An 18,184-nucleotide genomic window follows, 5' to 3' on the forward strand; every position below is an offset into this window, starting at 1 on the left:
TTCTAAACCCAGTTTGGACATCTGGAAGTTCTTGATTCACATAATGCTGAAGCCTAGCATGCCAGATTTTAAGCAAGACCTTACTAGCATGGAAGATGAGTGCAATTGTCTAATTGCAGTTAGAACTTTCTTTAGTAATACCCTTCTTAGGAATTGGGATGAGGATTGACCTTTTCCAGTACTGTGGCCATTGCTGGGTCTTCCAGATTTGTTGACATATTGGGTGCATAATGTGTCATACCACTGGTATATTTAGGGTGTTATTTCTAAAACCAAGGAATTAATCTCTTTGGGAAAGACACTGAAACAAAATGCTAACATGATATTATAAGTGATAAATACAAAAAAGATAGGAACAAATAATCCAGTTGAATGCACCAGGCCTAACTAATACTAGAAAAGCTAGATTTGTAGATTACAAAGATCCGTAAGTACATTAGTAGGTAAAGCCTAGAGTGATTCCTAAAACCAGTGATAAACCAATGCAGTGACTCGGGTCAGTGGTGATCTCAAGCTTGGGTTATGCAATGTAATGGACACCCCCTTACACCCCAAATTTTATAGATATCCTCTAGATAGTGCCAAGCTGTTTTTCTCAACTTCATGTGAATGTGAGAATAATCTGGGATACTTTTAAAAAACATTGGTGCCTGAAGCCCATCCTTAGAAAGCTTGATTTAATTAGTGTGGAATGGGGGATTATAACTTTACAATTCCTATTTTCACTATTGGAGGATTATGATATGTAATCAATAGTGAGACCTTCCTGTTTCTCTAGGTCATAAAGGTGCATCCACCATTGCCTCTTGATTAGGGCTGGTCAGTTCCAGACAAGGATTTAGTTTAATGGAAAAGTTCTCGAAGAGAATTTTTCAGCCACGTGATCTTAAATAGATGTAAATATTCAAACTTCCATGAAATCAGGTTCTTTAAGGAGTTTTGGCAGCTTGTCTTAAATGTTTTTAACCTGTACTTTTAGAATACTGAAGTTTATCAAGTGTCCTGATTTTCTGAATGATATAGGCAAAGGTCAGACTTACAAAAATGGTATCTTCAGTCATGAAGGTTGCTGAATGACAAGCAAGTCTTGTAAGAATATAATATAAGTGGTTCACCAGATCAGAGCCTAGAGAAACACAGACCTGAGTCTGTCCTAGACCAAAGATCAAGAACTTTCTTCATCTTCATGTACTTATTCATTTATTCATTCATAAAACATTTGCTGAGTACCTATTATGTTCCAGACACTTGATATGCAAGCTGAGCAAGATTGAGAATTTCCTTAGCTCACTGATGTTTTTATCTAGGACATAAGTTCTGTTAGTTGGAAGATCATGGTTTCTATTTTTGGTTGTTTTGCATACCATTGTATCCTTAAAGCCTAGAAAACAGTTGACAATAAATATTTGATGAATGAATAAAAAAGTGAATATATAAATTGATTAAATGAAATATGTTATTGCAGAGGCACTTATGATATAGGGAAGAATAAGATGCTATAAGAATATGTACATGGAAAAGTAAACTACATGAAGGGTTAGGGGAAGTTCTCTGAGGAAAAAATCTATGTTGAAAATAAGATCAGTGTGGTGAATAGGAAACAGTAGATTTAAAAGCCTAAGATGGGAGAAAATGTGCTTATCTTGGGCCTTTCAAGCTCAGTGTAGCTAGAGGGAAAAGTGGAGTTGAAGAATTAGAAAGAAGATGGGCCATGTAGAGTGCTCTAAACCACATGTCTTAGTTTCCTATTACAATTATAGCAAGTGAACACATATTAGTGGCCTAAAACAACACAGATTTATTATCTTACAGTTGTATAGGTCAGACGTCTGAATCGGGTCTCACTGGGCTAAAATCAAGGCTCTGGTGGGGCTAGAATCCTCTCTAGAGGCTCTAGGGGAGAATCTATTTCCCTGCGTCTTCCAGCTTCCAGGGGCTGCCTGCATTCCTTGGTGAAACTCCTATCTTCAGACCCAGAAACAGTGGGTGGAGTCCTTCTTCATGCTTTGAATTTTTCCTGCCACTCAGACTGCTTATCCCTCTGAACCACTCTTCTGCTTTTAAGACTCACATGATTGGAATGGGCTCATCCAGATTAAATACAGAATAATCTCCTCTTAATCACATGCTCAGAGTATCTTTGTGAAGTAACATAGTCACTGATTCTGGGGATTAAGACACAGATGTCTTTGGGGGTTGTTACTCTGCCTACTGTATCATGTCAAGAAATTCAGACTTTATTTTCAAAACAGAGAGAAACTACTAAAGAATTTCAGTAAGGGAATGAATGATCAGCTTTGCATTTTAAACATTTCTCTCCGGATGATTTCTGGAAACCAGATTAGAAAGAAATTGTTGTCATCTAGGAGAGATAAAATGTTTTTGTAGACCAGAGAAATGTCTGGAAAAGATGAAGGGTAGAAGGATTTGAGAGTCATTTAGAGTGATAAAGAAAATGTTTTAGTGGTTGATTCTATTTGGGGGATGAGGTTCAATAACACAAATACCACTCTAGTCTCTGGTTAGGGTGATTGTATAAATGAAGGCACTGTTTACCAAGGCAATAAATACAGGAGGAACAACCTTGAGAGAAGGGGTACTAGGTTTGTTTGGAGAAACATTAAGTTCATGGAATCTTCCATGTAACTCAGATGGTAAAGAATCTGCTTTCAATGAAGGAGACCTGGGTTGGATCCCTGGGTAGGGAAGATCATCTGGAGAAGGGAATGGCAATACACTCCAGTATTCTTGCCTGGAGAATCCCATGGACAGAGGAGCCTGGTGGGCTACAGTCCGTGGGGTCGCAAAATGTTGAACACATAGAAAACATACACTCTTAAGTTCATGAGCCATGAAGACATTCACACGTAGATGTCCAATTAGGGGTTATATCCAAGGGTTTAAAATTCAGAAGAGATTTCTGGGCTGCAGACTTATCTCTGGGTGTCCTTAACATATACAAGGACACCAAAACCTTGGAGAAAATGTAGAGAGAAAAAGAAATCCAAGGATGGCAACTTGAGAACAAACAGCATTTCTGAGACTGTCAAAAGACAAGGAACCTGCCCAGGAGAGTAGGAGCAAAGGACAGAGGGGAAAGAAGCAATGAAAGGGGCCTGGTGTCATTCAGTCCAAGGAAAGAGACTATCTTAAACAGCAAGAGTGGTCAACCTCATTGATGGCTGTGACGTGGTCAGTGAGGTAAGGACTGAAGGGGACCAAGGGAGAAGGCCTCTTGGAGTCACTGTTGACTTTGGCAAGAGCAATGATCTTAGGACAGGGGAGTTGAGCTGTGATTGGGTGGTAAGGAACAAAACACCAGAGTGCAAACTACGTTTTCCGGAAAGCGGGCCTAAAAATGATGAGAGAATTTGGGAAGTGGTTAAAAGGAGGAACTGAGACGTATTATTATTTTGGAACAGAGAGAAACAAAAATATATCTCTAGGAATTCCTTAAAGTGTCATTGTGAAGACCGGGGGGAAGTGGGGGCAGCTGGAAGGAAAAGTAAAGTTCAGAAAGAGTGTTCTATTTGTTCATTCACTTGTTTATGTTCATGTCAAGGACTTGAATACATTCAACTACAAATGGAAAGGAGCTGGTAGTGAAGGAGAATTTTTAATGGAAGAAATACTCAGTTAACAAGGGTTCAAAGAGATGCTGACAACTAGAGCTTTGGAGGAGGGATTGGCCTTACCATCCCTCCAAAATAAAAATTAAAAGCTGCATTATGAAAAGGACAGGTGCCACTTCAGGAAAATGGGGCAGGAAGTTTATAGGATTATTGTTTCATACCTTCTGTTCTTGGTTTTCTTTCGGCCATTGAATAAGATAGCAATTCAAGGTGGTGTTTCAACCGGAAGAGCCTGGAATGGAGAACCAAGACAGAAAGAAAAGTTCAAAGCCAGAAAAGCACAGCTAGGGGTGCGAGGGAAGGTTAAAAGTGCCAAAAAGTATACATTGAAATTCAAAAAGGATGAGGAATGAGTCCTGATGTGGAGTGTGATGCTGTAGGTTCAGGACATACAAATCACAGGGGTGGGGAAGCTTGATTTATGAAGTGCTTGCCACAGGAATGGCTGGGTGGACTGGCTGAAATTTGCAAGGAAATAGGACAACTTGAAATTTTGCCAGACTCTCTGAGGGGCACAGAGTGAAAGATTGTTCCTAGCTTCAGTGAGTCTGTACACTTTTTGAAAAAATAAGACTAATCAGTGAGAAATTCCTGAGTTGGACGACTTACTAGTTTTCTTCAACTTAGGCCGAAGGTTAAATTATAATGCAATAGAAGAATTAAACAAAAAAGTTGAGTTGAAAATAAAATACAACTTGTGATCAAGTGTCAAATGAGAGGTGGAGTAAAAGAATAAGTACTGAGGTTCAAAAGAGAGAAAGAAGTAAATAAATTAATCTGGTTTGTGAAGACTTCTTGGAAACAAGCACACATAATGGTCATTATTAACGGATATGTTTTATTATCATAGCTACGACCCGGCAGAAAGACAAGGCACACCATTGCCCATAGACTGCAGGATGAGCTCCTGGAGTGAGTGGTCGAAATGTGACCCTTGCCTCAAACAAATGGTAAGTATTCTTTTCCATTCCCCACGGGTGTCCCCAGATGGCAACTGTATTGCCAGGAAAATGACAAAGAGATAGGAGCCTCACCTCCCCACCCCACCACCACCAACTGTGTTCTGAACTCAGAATGAAAGGAAAATATCTAAATGGATTAGGCTAACCTTACTGGGAAACCTGAATGCTGCCCAGTTGGCTGAACAAATGTCATGAGGAACCATATTCTATACAAGAGCCTGCCAACCTCACCACATGAGGTGTTCCTCCAAGTGAGGTCAGGGACTACGTTTCAGGCTTCCATCCTAAAACCTTTGACTCAACCAGAGGTTGGAGGTTTGCAGTGGTGTGGATCCAGTTTTAGATCAGAAGCCCTTTTTGGCCTTAGAAACGCTAACATTTCCGCTGTTTCTGTGCAGTTTCGTTCAAGGAGTATTGAGATCTTTGGACAATTTAATGGGCGAAAGTGTGTGGATGCCGTGGGAGACCGACAGCAGTGTGTACCCACAGAGGCCTGCGAAGACCCCGAGGAGGGCTGTGGCAACGATTTCCAGTGCAGTACAGGTAATTCTCCCGTGGCTGGTGAGGGCTTCTGCGTGCCTTTATAAGCGAAAAGAAGGAAATGTGCTTCCTGACCCTCATACTTCCAAGTGTGGATACAAAAAAATCCAAATATAATGTGTGATCACTCCTTTCTAACTTTAAAGGATGTTTGATAACTTCAGAAAGAAAGAAAATTTGGCGTGAGATACACAGTGTCTTTCTGTCTTTCCTGATTTTGATTGCAGGCAGATGCATAAAGAATCGACTTCTGTGTAATGAAGACAATGACTGCGGAGACTATTCAGATGAGGATAACTGTGAACAGGATCCTCGTCCCCCTTGCCGCAACCGAGTGGTGGAAGAGTCAGAGCTGGCACGGACGGCAGGATTTGGGTCTGTACTCCACTTGTATACTTGCAGATGAGGATGAGTGAAAATGATCCCCACCTCTCTTGCCATACTGGAGTGGTACATGATTGAGCTAGTACAAAGAGTGGACTCTGGCTCTGTATTCTGTCTGAATTATATTTGAGCTTGAAAGAAGTTAAGTGCTGAATCAGCATCTCAAGATAATTTGGACAAACTGCCTGGCTTCAGTAGGTGTCTACGGAATAGATTAGACTATCAGGATAATAGGTGATTACTTATGAGGTCAATAGGAGAGGAGATCCCTTGGTTATCAACCTCTAGAAGATGATAGCAAGATTGAAATGACACATTAACTTTTGAAGTTGAATTGCCAGTGTTAGGTCTGGTAATTCGATTCAAATATTTGAATGCCCAGGAAGACTGGAAAAGTTCTGTTGGAACTTGTCTTGGATCTCTACCTGGGTGTAAGTTCTCACGGCATCCCAGCATTCTGGAGTTTGCCCAAGAGGTAATGATCAGAGGGAGCAGTTCTGATGCCATGTGAGGCTGGTGTTGAGACTCTGCTTCTCATTACAGAGCTGAAGTTTCACTCGTTTCCATGCAATTACTGCTTTATGTGGAATCTAAGGAAGTTTTCTCTCTGAACTGAACAAACAGACTCCAAGCAGGGCATTACTTGTGTTACGGATTCTCGTTTGATGCAGATCTACATCTGATTTTATAGGAAAAGGATACAGAAATTGTAGCCCTCTTGGCTGAAAAACAATCATTTGCAATCTGAAGGTTTATTTTGTACATGAAGAGAAAATTCATTCTATGATATCTGCCAGGGAGTTTCCCAATGAGGCATCCCAGAGAGCAGCCAAGACTCCTTAAATACCTCCCGCCTTACCTTGATCAGGGCTGGTGATGACATCACAGAGCTGAGCCTGCAGGACTAAGTGAGAGGGTGGGGCCCAAGCTGTGTGGAAAGTTGGCTAAGATGTGGAAAATGAGGTAGGCTCTGATAGAATCAGCCCACCAACCGTTTTAAGATCCCATTACCATGAGCAATCACCCGTAATTAGTCTTCATAAAGCTATTGTTCTCTGACAGCTTTCATTTGCATAATACTTTAAATTTTCCCAAATCTTTTTGCGAATTCCCTCTCTTAGCTATTCATAATAATCCTGTGAGATAGTTAGGGGCGGCGTTATATTCACTTTATAGATAAGAACTAAGTAAAATCAACAAGGCCTTTTGGCATATTAGTTGCTGCTGCTGCTAAGTCACTTCAGTCGTGTCTGACTCTGTGCGACCCCATAGACGGCAGCCCACCAGGCTCCCCCGTCCCTGGGATTCTCCAAGCAAGAATACTGGAGTGGGCTGCCATTTCCTTTCCAGTGCATGAAAGTGAAAAGTGAAAGTGAAGTCGCTCAGTCGTGCCCAACTCTTAGCGACCCACAGACTGCAGCCCACCAGGCTCCTCTGTCCATGGGATTTTCCAGGCAAGAGTACTGGAGTGGGGTGCCATTGCCTTCTCCAATATTAGTTGCTAGCAGAACTAAAACCCAAGTTTCCCTGACAGATAGAAAACTATGTGTTTTTTTTTTCACCATGTAACCTAACCCTCTTTCTTCCCACATTCCCCTCACTACCCACATCATTCCTCCCACATCACTACAAAGCCCATAAGTCAACTCCCTAACTTCAAAGCATAACTAATCTTAGAAAATGAAACTCCTTAAGTAGTTATTTATTACCCAAATATTTGAATTAAGACTGTAGAGAGTAGTATAAATCAGTAATTAATATTTAACAATCGATTTCAAAATAGCATGCTTTGTTATATCAATAATGATGGTATTCTTCAATACCATTGATGTTACATATTTATGTATCAATACTATATATCTCCATTATGCTTATATGGGGCTATGGGACTATACTGAAATAGAGATAATAGGAATAAACAAACTAATCATAGCTACATGCTTATAAACTCTCCAGTTTGGAAAACCTCACCAAGTCATATCAGTCATATACAGTCAGATTCTTTTACACATGAAAGTCACAAGCACTCATAAATTAATTAAATTTATAGTTGTTTTCATTTGAAGGACTCTCATTTAAATTCTCATGCCAGGAGAATTCACTTGTATCACAAATATTGCAGCCTCTTGGTATCTGAGATTCTTCAGAAGTGTTTAAGGGAAATCCCCAACCCATCTTGCAACCATTGGAAAAAAAAAATTCAAACCAGCTGTAAATGATGTGCTATACACAAGGAGTTACTTCTGTGTGTGATCTAAGCATAACACCACTTCTGTGGAGCGAGCCTGCTCTTCGGCTCACCTGGTAAATTGGAACTGCCTTGGGTTTTAGGTGCAGGTGTAAAAACAGCCATCTCCAAGTGCTGCCAAAGAACACATGCTTTTTATTTCCCAAGCGATGACATTCCATCCATGAGAAGTTTTCATGTTTCTTGGCAGAAAGAAAATTGGCTCATTCTAGACTAGACTGTCTGTCTCTGTAGTGGTGGAGCCAAGTCAAAAGTTTTGAAACATTTCTTCCCTAGCAGTCCTTTAGTCTGTGGATCAGCTTCATTGTAACTTTCCAAATGGATCCAGCCAACTGGGCAATTTGCTGTTCCATAGAACAAAACCCTTCAAACTGGGATAATCTTACTGTGGGGTGCAAAAAGACTTTTCGGGGGGGGGGTGGCGATAGGTGAGTTTTACAATAACAGTTTCCCCAACTATTAGTTACTTAACGAATGTAACTAATAATAAATCTTAAATTCCTTACATACAGATTTTTAACTGATAAGCTTGAAGATTCAGGATCATTCATTTAGTTGTCAAATCCATTCTCCTGTCTCACCTCTTCTTTTACAATCTAACTCCCACTTCCTAAAAGAAGAGTACATCCCTCACCCATCTCATATTTCCCTATGAGATAGAAAAACCAAGAAACAATTCCAAATTTTGTACTCAGTTGTACTTAGACTCTAAGGCCTTGTAAATCAAGTGGTCTCCAATTCTTTTTACCAACAGCATTTAAAGGTCCTAATCAATTGTCAGGTAATGGACTATAAAAATAACAGTTAACTAAAGACTAGTCTGTGTTCTTTTTTTGGCATAAAACTCAGAAGATTGAGTAATTGAGTGACATTGCTATGACAAAATTCCTTCTATTCTTATCTACTTATTTATGTGCATAAAGTTTCTCAGCAGTTACATCTATAAAAATGAAGAGTAGAAATGAAGTCAACACTGCTATGTTTTTTCTAGCAGTAAGTAATATTCTAACATGGGTACAGTTCAGTTCAGTCACTCAGTCATGTCCAACTCTTTGCGACCCCATGAATCACAGCACGCCAGGCCTCCCTGTCCCTCACCAATTCCCGGAGTTCACTCAGACTCACGTCCATCGAGTCAGTGATGCCATCCAGCCATCTCATCCTCTGTCATCCCCTTCTCCTCCTGCCCCCAATCCCTCCCAGCATCAGAGTCTCTTCCAATGAGTCAACTCTTCGCATGAGGTGGCCAAATAGTAACTAATCAACTAATTAAAAAGAAGCCCCATTCATTTCACTGAGAGATGCTTTTCCAATAAAAATTTTATGTTTATTAAATATTGCTAAATTTTAATTTGTTTAAATGTACTACTAAAAATGGTAACTCAATCCAGAGAATTTATTAAACACTTAGGCCTTATGGTCAAAGAATATTTAATGTTTTTAAAACTTCAATTAGTATCTTTTGAGTACATGAAAGTGTGAAAAAGTGATCAATTAAAACTTCCATGCATAAAAATCCATTACATTAGGTTAAAATGCTATAGCAGAAATGAAATAGAAATATAGATTAAAGCATAAAATGGAGTGAGGGAATATGGGAACTCTATTGTCTACTTATTTTGCCATGAACCTAAAAATGCTCTAAGAAATAAAGTTTATTTTTTAAAAAAGAAGAATCAAAAGAATACCATAAAACAACCAGCTGTTAAAGAAATATAAACATTGTCATTACTTAATATCTGCTATCACTACAGAATTTATATGCCATTTGTTTTTAAAAGAAGCACAATAATTATATTTTAAAGTGTAAATATTTACAGCATGCTGGGAAACGTATCCTTTAGTTCAGTTCAGTCACTCAGTTGTGTCCGAATCTCTGTGACCCCCTGTGCTGCAGCACACCAGCTTCCCTGTCCATCACCAACTCCCAGAGCTTGCTCAAACTCATGTCCATTGAGTCAGTGATGCCATCCAGCCATCTCATCCTCTGTCATCCCCTTCTTCTCCTGCCTTCAATCTTTCCCAGCATCAGGGTCTTTTCCAGTGAGTCAGTTCTTCACATCAGGTGGCCAAAGTATTGGAGTTTCAGTCTCAGCATCAGTCTTTCCAATGAACACCCAGGACTGATCTCCTTTAGAATGGACTGGTTGGATCTCCTTGCAGTCCAAGGGACTCTCAAGAGTCTTCTCCAACACCACAGTTCAAAAGCATCAATTCTTCGGTGCTCAGCTTTCTTTATAGTCCAACTCTTGCATCCATACGTGACTACTGGAAAAACCATAGCCTTGACCAGACAGACCTTTGTTGGCAAAGTAATGTCTCTGCTTTTCAATATGCCAACCTTTTCACTCTCCTCTTTCACTTTCATCAATTTATCCTTTGCAACTACTTAAAAGGAAATATTTTAGATGTCAAACTAAAACCACACAAGGAGGCATGATTTATTAGAGTAGACAACCAAAAAATCTGAAGACCACCACCCCAAAATATGCTATATATATTTCTACCTACAGAACATTTTTAATATTTTAAATGTACTTGGCTGCAGTAGGTCTTAGTTGCAGCACTCTGAGATCTTTAGTTGTGGCACAAGAACTCTGAGTTGCAGAATGTGAAATCTAGTTCCCTGACCAGGGTTCAAACCGGGAACCTCTGCGTTGAGAGTGAAGAATCTTAGCCACTGGACCACCAGAGCAGTCCCTCCACTTACAGTATTTTGTACACTCATTCCTTCTGCCCTCCAGACCCCATCTTCAAAACTCAAATAAAATCCTGATACTCCTTCTAAAACCATTTTTACGACCCTGCCATGGAGACCTCTTCCTCTTGGGAACTTTGTACATCACTTACCTGTACTACCCATTTGGTACATGCACATTCATCCTTGGACTATTGTTTGAAATTGGTAATTGTATCTAAACCCTACCTTGAATATAATGTTAATGAAATCAAAGACTATATTAACTATCTTAATATTACCCATTGTTTATTACAAACACTACACTACTCATAGATACACAGTCACCTAGGAGTTCATCACCATTGTTGTTGTTCAGTTGCTAAATCATGTCCTACTGTTTATGAACTGCATGAACTTTGTGAACTCCATGAACTTCAGCATACCAGACTTCTCTGTTCTTTACTGGCTCCTAGAGTTTGCTCAGAGTCGGACACGACTGAAGCGACTTAGCAGCAGCAGCAGAGTTTGCTCAAGTTCATGTCCATTGAGTCGGTGATGCTATCTAACCATCTCATCTCCTGCTGCCCTCTTCTTTTGTCTTCAATATTTCCCAGCATCAGGGTCTTTTCCAATGAGTTGACTCTTTGCATCATTATAAGCCAATTCAATGTCATTATTCATTAAATACAAAGAGGTACAGGGTCATTGTTAATAAGATACATGGGAGACAAGTTCACGACAGAATAAAGTACTTGAGGTCTTGTTTAAGAAACAAACACAGATCACTTATTTCCAGTATTCTATGTATTTGTATCTAAACCTTAGCAATATTTTTTAAAATATTTATTGTTCACATGTCTGTGAATACAGGGATGGGTGAAAAGCTGAAGACAAAATTTAATCTCCCATCCAGCATAAGATGTTTAAGAATGTAAACTAGATATATAGAGTTTCTTTTTTCCTCTCTTCCTTGTTCAACTGACTAAGTCTACTGTTTGGCCCTTTATTAGAAATTTAGGGCCATAAGTACTTTTCATGAAAAGTACTTTTGGTGGGGCAAATAGTGAGAAGGAGTTAATTCTAACTATACAATCAGCCTTGAGAAAGATATTACTAAATCATTTCCTTAACTTGCCTTTCATTAAGTTGAGCTATAATGTTCATCTTCTTTGTAGATTCAAAGTTTATTAAGAATGTGCTGTTTATATAAAGATGTTGTTGTTAACTAACCCATTGGAAATAGGATACTTTTCCAATTATTTTTCTTGCATTAGCAATGGGTTTGCTATCCAAACCCTTTGACAAATTGCTTTTGAAACCAACATTCAGATTTGTAATCCAGCTCATTGGACTCAGGGATGTGGTCCAGAGCAATAGCTTTTGCTTAGAGTTTTGCTTAGAGCATATTTATGCTTTTGTGCCAAGCTACATTATGGATATGAGAAGCAAACCTCTATTTTGGCCTCTCTGCCCTGGGGCCATTTATTCCAGATACAGTCTAGACAGCAAGGACTGTTTCACCAATTAGCACTTCACAAAGAATGAACTGTTTCTTGTTCATATATTGATTTTTGGCCTACAAATCAAAGTCAATATTTTTTAGGCTAAACAAGATTCTTATTTCTGAATTAAAGTTTGCCAAATAACAATATTTTGCTAGGAGAAAAAAGGAGAACTTTTGAGAATGCCTTGCCGGATGATGACACTTTTGTGTTCCTCTTGGAAAGGGTAATAAGAGTAAAATAAGTCTGGAGGGAACAAGGTTTGTGACAAACAATGAGACAGCTGGAGGAAAATGTTTAAAGAGAATGGGGAGAGAAAGAGGCCCCATGTTGATTCACAGATTAAAAATCATATGCATATGTTATACTCCCCCCTGAGATGCTCTGTTCTCAGATCATTTTAAGAGGTGATATTGTAGCATTGGCTTATAGTTCACCAAGGGAGGTTAGCTAAGAGTTACATCAGTGAGAATTCAACTTTAACAGCCAGATGGCCCCTTGCTTCCTACTTACTGAATTTCTTTCTTTGGGCTCAACAGTGGCCTAATTGCCTATAAGAGTTTATAAGACCTTCCTAAGGTGTACTTCCCACCCCGGACACAGAGTAGAGGTGACCAGGCCCTTGCTTCTGTTCCTGATTCTATCACACCATCACACGGGTTTTGGGGACACGGTGAGCTGAAGCTCTCCTCTCCCAGTTCCTGAGGGCTGCCTGGCATTCGCTCCAGGTATCTCCATGCCTGATGCTACTCTGTTCACTCTCAGGATCAACATCTTAGGCATGGATCCGCTCAGCACCCCTTTTGACAACCAGTACTACAATGGACTCTGTGACCGAGTTTGGGACGGCAACACCTTGACGTACTACCGCAGGCCCTGGAACGTGGCTTCGCTGACCTATGACGTAAGTCTTCTTAGAAGAAAATACACTGTTCAGCTTTAGCTGACCAATTGTTTCCATAAGTTTCATTCTAAATGATGTGAAAAATTCAGTAGAATGAAAATTCAATGTGAACATAAGATTGACTTAAAGAAGAGGTGTAGCTTGAGTCTCTTTAGATAATATACAGCAGTCTATGATCAATCCTCAGCAGCATGCAGTTAGTGGTAGAGTTTTGACAAATACCTCATCTCTGAAAAGAATCATCTAAGATTCTGATGAAACTAAAAATTAAATTAGTGCTGACTTAAGGACTGAGTACCCTGCTGCCACGCTCTTGAGGGTAAGTTTTGGCTAACCTACCAAGAACATCTCTAGATTCATTTTCTTTCATCTCCCCTTTGTAACACCTGCTTGACTAATGTGAGTTTTGACCTCAAAACCCCCATCCTCAGTTCTAGTGAAATTATTTCCTAGAGTGATTTTTACTCTACAAAATGCCAGCTCAAGCCTACTGCCTTTCTGTAAGTCACCTAAATTCTCTAAAACAATCCACAAACTGTGCCTGCCTCCCTTCAAAGGAACAACATTTATCACTTTTAGAGATTAGTTTTTGTTTTAAACAAGATATAGTAAAGAATAATAAATAACTTACTCTGATCCAGTAACTACAATAATCTGTTTCTTTAAATGGTTCTGTTCAGTTCAGTTCAGTTCAGTCGCTCAGTCATGTCCAACTCTTTGCGACTCCATGAATCGCAGCACGCCAGGCCTCCCTGTCCCTCACCAACTCCCGGAGTTCACTGAGACTCATGTCCATCGAGTCAGTGATGCCGTCCAGCCATCTCATCCTCTGTCATCCCCTTCTCCTCCTGCCCCCAATCCCTCCCAGCATCAGAGTCTTTTCCATTGAGTTAACTCTTCACATGAGGTGGCCAAAGTACTGGAGTTTCAGCTTCAGCATTATTCCCTCCAAAGAAATCCCAGGGCTGATCTCCTTTAGAATGGACTGATTGGATCTCCTTGCAGTCCAAGGGACTCTCAGGAGTCTTCTCCAACACCACAGTTCAAAAGCATCAATTCTCTGGCGCTCAGCCTTCTTCACAGTCCAATTCTCACATCCATACATGACCACAGGAAAAACCATAGCCTTGACTAGACGAACCTTTGTTGGCAAGGTAATGTTTCTGCTTTTCAATATGCTGTCTAGGTTGGTCATAACTTTCCTTCCAAGGAGTAAGCATCTTTTAATTTCATGGCTGCAGTCACCATCTGCAGTGATTTTGGAGCCCAAAAAATAAAGTTTGACACTGTTTCCACTGTTTCCCCATCTATTTCCCATGAAGTGATGGGACCGGATGCCATGATCTTTGTTTTCTGATCCATAAAATTTACTTTATTTAGTCATGACAATGTCCTTTATTATTGCTGTCAATCCCATCAGTTTGAGAAACATATTACTTTTCCATAATTGTAGTTAGTATTCCTTTTATTTCTATGTTGTAAATCAGTCCCTACCCATTGCAGCCTGAAGTGATCATCCTGTCTTGTGAATGTTCAAGATGTTTAATGTCTCAAATATTTGACTGACATTCTTTCCCCCATGTGCACACTGTCATATTTCTGGTACCCGTAAGTCCAGAAAAAAATCAGTTTTCCACAAAATGTTCAGGGAACATTCTGGATTATTGATGTTTCCCATCATGCCAGGTTAACCTTCGTTAAGCATATTTTTTGAAGAGAAGTTTTCGTCTTTCTAAGAAGTATTACACATGTTCTACTTTCTTTGAAAGAGTATACCAAAGAAGGGAAATTTTGTCATTGCTGTTGCAAGAAGTTTTATTGTGTTGTTTTATTTTATTTTTTTTTTAGTTCTCAGGTCTGTGCTGTTCAGTTTTTCTTTGTCGCTGTCACCAGCCTGTTAGCTTCTCTGTAAGGTTAGTAACAGGTGTGAACCAAGAGATGAGGGCTAGAGGGTTGCTCAGGACAGATCTTGAAGCTACATTTGGAAAGTAAGCAAACTGCTGTCCCTTATCTACAACTCTGGAAACAGATGTGTTTCCTAATTTGGAAGGTTTTGAATTTTACAAGGATGATGTGGTACTTATCCTGTATATTACTTACACCCCAGGTGGAATTGGGAACAGCATCATAGAATCAAATGCATTCACATATCTATGGCAAAATGAACTGATATTTACAAAAGGTGGGAGAAATGAAGGCCATAAATAACTTTTCATCAGTTCAGATCAGATTAATGCCTCCAAATGAGTTTTGGCATCAAGCTTATAAGAAAGTTGATAGGGATTGTGGACCTGAGTGTTTATTTTGTGCCACCTGAGGAAGGATGTTGGAGTTGGCTGGCAGCCTGTTAAAAAGTCCCCAAATCATCCCCCGCCCTTGGTGCTAGTAATGCTAATGCTCCCAGTATCCTAATCTGTTCAGGTCCACGACTAGCTCAACATTAAAGAACTTGAGTTTATTGAATGAAAATCTCTATTTTTACTTTTTAGGAAAGGGTTATTTTCTACGCCTTCTAATCCTCTTTGGCATATTTTACCTACTTTTTCATGTATATTCTTATTATAGTGCCTAAAGGCAGAGAATGCGCATTTCACTTCCTTATAACCTATTACCAGTTGTCACTCAATATATGTGTAAGATAGGTGCTCAACAAAATTGTACTGGATGACAATTTTTAAAATCTTGGTTTAGTTACTTACGGGCAATAATTTACTATCTTTCATTTTTTGAAAGAATTCTATCAACCTATCATTCCATGGGGACGATTCCTTAATAATGACATCTTACTCTGACACATTCACTTTCCCTCAGTGCTGCTGCTAAGTTGCTTCAGTCGTGTCCGACTCTGTGTGACCCCATAGACAGCAGCCCACCAGGCTCCCCCGTCCCTGGGATTCTCCAGTCTTGTCTCAAATGCAGCTTTGGCTCCAGAGCACACTGCAGAGTTTGAAATCCTAGCCTTTGGGAAGATTACTTCTCCTCATCATGGCTCAGTTTCCTCATCTGTAAAATAGAAATAATAATGCCTACCCTGTAAAGATAAATGAGTCTAAATAGGTGAAACATTCATGTTACTGACACACAGCAAACACTCAATAAATATTTGCTATTCTTTTTAAAAGTATAAACAGAAAAAGACTTAGTTCTGATTAAATGCAGTTCTGGTTAATTAGCAGTTACCTTCTCACTCAAGGTTTATTGGTTACCGTAAATCAGAAGTGATGACCAAGAACAACTGAAGCCTGCAATTATAGAAGGGAAAAAAAAGTGATGATTACATGTATGAATTAGTTCCTTTTCACTTGTTTATCTTTAGTCATCTCTACTTTTGTTTGTTGAAAGTAACAATTTGTAAATCAGGTTTCAGGTTTTCATTACAATTCTTTTGAAATCTGAATCTCCTTGAGAATGTAAGATTTTGGAGGTTAGCAAAGGTTTGGAAAGTGCACCTGGATTATAAGCATCCTTTCCACCCCAAATCCTAACAAAATACTGAGTGATTTTACATCATGTGCATTGCCAGGAATTTCTTGTTGCCTCTTAACTTCCTATATCTACTCTAGTAGAGTCACTAATTTTCTAGACACATCCTTAACCTTGTATTCACCAGAACTATGCTGCCTCTGAAATCTGAAACTTACGTTTTGCCTCATCACAACTATCCAGTCGCTCAGTTCTCATCCTCCCTTGTGACCGCTAATCTAGTCTTAAACCCCATCTAGACTTGTGACCACTAATCTAGTCTTAAACCCCATTTAGACCCAGTTTTGGGAGAAGGAAATGGCAACCCACACTGGTGTTCTTGCCTGGAGAACCCCAGGGACGGGGAGCCTGGTGGGCTGCAGTCCATGGCGTCGCTAAGAGTCAGACAAGACTGAGTGACTTCACTTTCACTTTTCACTTTCATGCATTGAAGAAGGAAATGGCAACCCACTCCAGTGTTCTTGCCTGGAGAATCCCAGGGATGGGGGAGCCTGGTGAGCTGCCGTCTGTGGGGTTGCACAGAGTCGGACACGACTGAAGCAACTTAGCAGTGGCAGCAGCAGACCCAGTTTGGGGTCATCTGTTTTCCTTCCAGTCTGTTTTGCTCCTCCTATGTCCAGTTTTTTTCCTCTAATCAATCTATATCCATTTTTGACCACTCTTGATAGTATTATCATTGTTCTTGCTTTCTAGTCCTTCAAGAAAAGCTCCATCTTTGGATGAACCCTATTATTTTTCTACATAAACTTACCTTGCTGGGCACCATAGAGAAAATCATGCTAATAATTCAGGAATGGGTAGCGTTATAACCACACCCAGGTCTTCCACCCTTCTCAACAGGTCCACACACCTCCCCACTCTCCACAGGGTAATTTAAAATGTTAGACAACCTCCTCCAGCTCTTTACCTTATATTTCTGCCTACCTTATTAGATGGCAGGAGCTCCAGCTGGACAGAGAAGATCCAAGCCACAGATAAGAATCTTCTCAGGTTTGTTTTTTTTTTTTTCTTCAAGGTTGTACTTATGTACAAACTTGTTTGATGCTCAGTTCAACCTCTGTCTCCCTCATTTTCCACCCGGTCCTTAATACTCAAATATCTTTAAGAGTCCCATTTAAAAAACAAAAACACAGAAAGGATGCCCTCATCTCTACATACTCTTCTCATCTACATCTGCTACCTCAATTTTTGTACTTCCCATGAATTCCCCAATTGGATTTGTTTCCTAGGGCTACCATCACAAAGTACAAGTTGGATGGTTTAAACAGCAAACATTTATTTTCTCACAGTTCTGGAGGCTGAAAGTCTAAGATCAAGATGTCAGTAGGGTTGGTTCCCCTTAGGTCCCTCTCTTTGGCAGTAGGGAGCTATCTCCTGTATCTCCACGTGGTCTTCCCTCCATGCTGGACTGATTCTAATATCCCCTTCTTATAAGGTCACCGGTCATACTGGATTACAGCCCACCTAACGACCTCATTTTAACTTAATAACCTTTTTGAAGATTCTTTCTCAAAATGCCATCACATTTTGGGGTAATTGAAATCAGGAATTTTAGCATGTGGATTTTGGGGGATCACAGTTCAGCCCATAACACCAAACGTCTGTTATCTTGTTACCCAAACTGTTTTCACCAAAGTTCATCTTAAACTTCATTGAGTTCTCTTTACTTGAAACAGCCCTTAAATATTGCTGCTACCAGAGTTGCTATCTTATTTCACAGTCTCTCTCTATAGCGATTTCATTCCCTCCTGTGGGTTTAGATTTCCCCTCCATCCTGATGGCTTACAAATACTGCATTTACAGCCCAGGTCTCCCTCTGAACTAGGTATCTGTGTAACTCAGTTCAGTT

At 39.8% G+C, this 18,184-nt stretch overlaps 1 protein-coding gene across 1 annotated transcript in view; it reads left to right on the forward strand.

Moving 5' to 3' along the window:
• C9 (complement C9) overlaps positions 1-18,184 on the forward strand; it is a 67,168-nt gene that overhangs the window by 11,126 nt on the left and 37,858 nt on the right. The window contains exons 2-5 of the mRNA XM_061393663.1: positions 4,483-4,582; positions 4,993-5,137; positions 5,362-5,509; positions 12,714-12,852. Coding sequence (XP_061249647.1) covers positions 4,483-4,582; positions 4,993-5,137; positions 5,362-5,509; positions 12,714-12,852 — 532 coding nt within the window. The remainder of the gene's footprint in view (positions 1-4,482; positions 4,583-4,992; positions 5,138-5,361; positions 5,510-12,713; positions 12,853-18,184) is intronic.

Source organism: Bos javanicus, chromosome 20 (assembly GCF_032452875.1).
Source record: "Bos javanicus breed banteng chromosome 20, ARS-OSU_banteng_1.0, whole genome shotgun sequence".
NCBI lineage: Eukaryota > Metazoa > Chordata > Mammalia > Artiodactyla > Bovidae > Bos > Bos javanicus.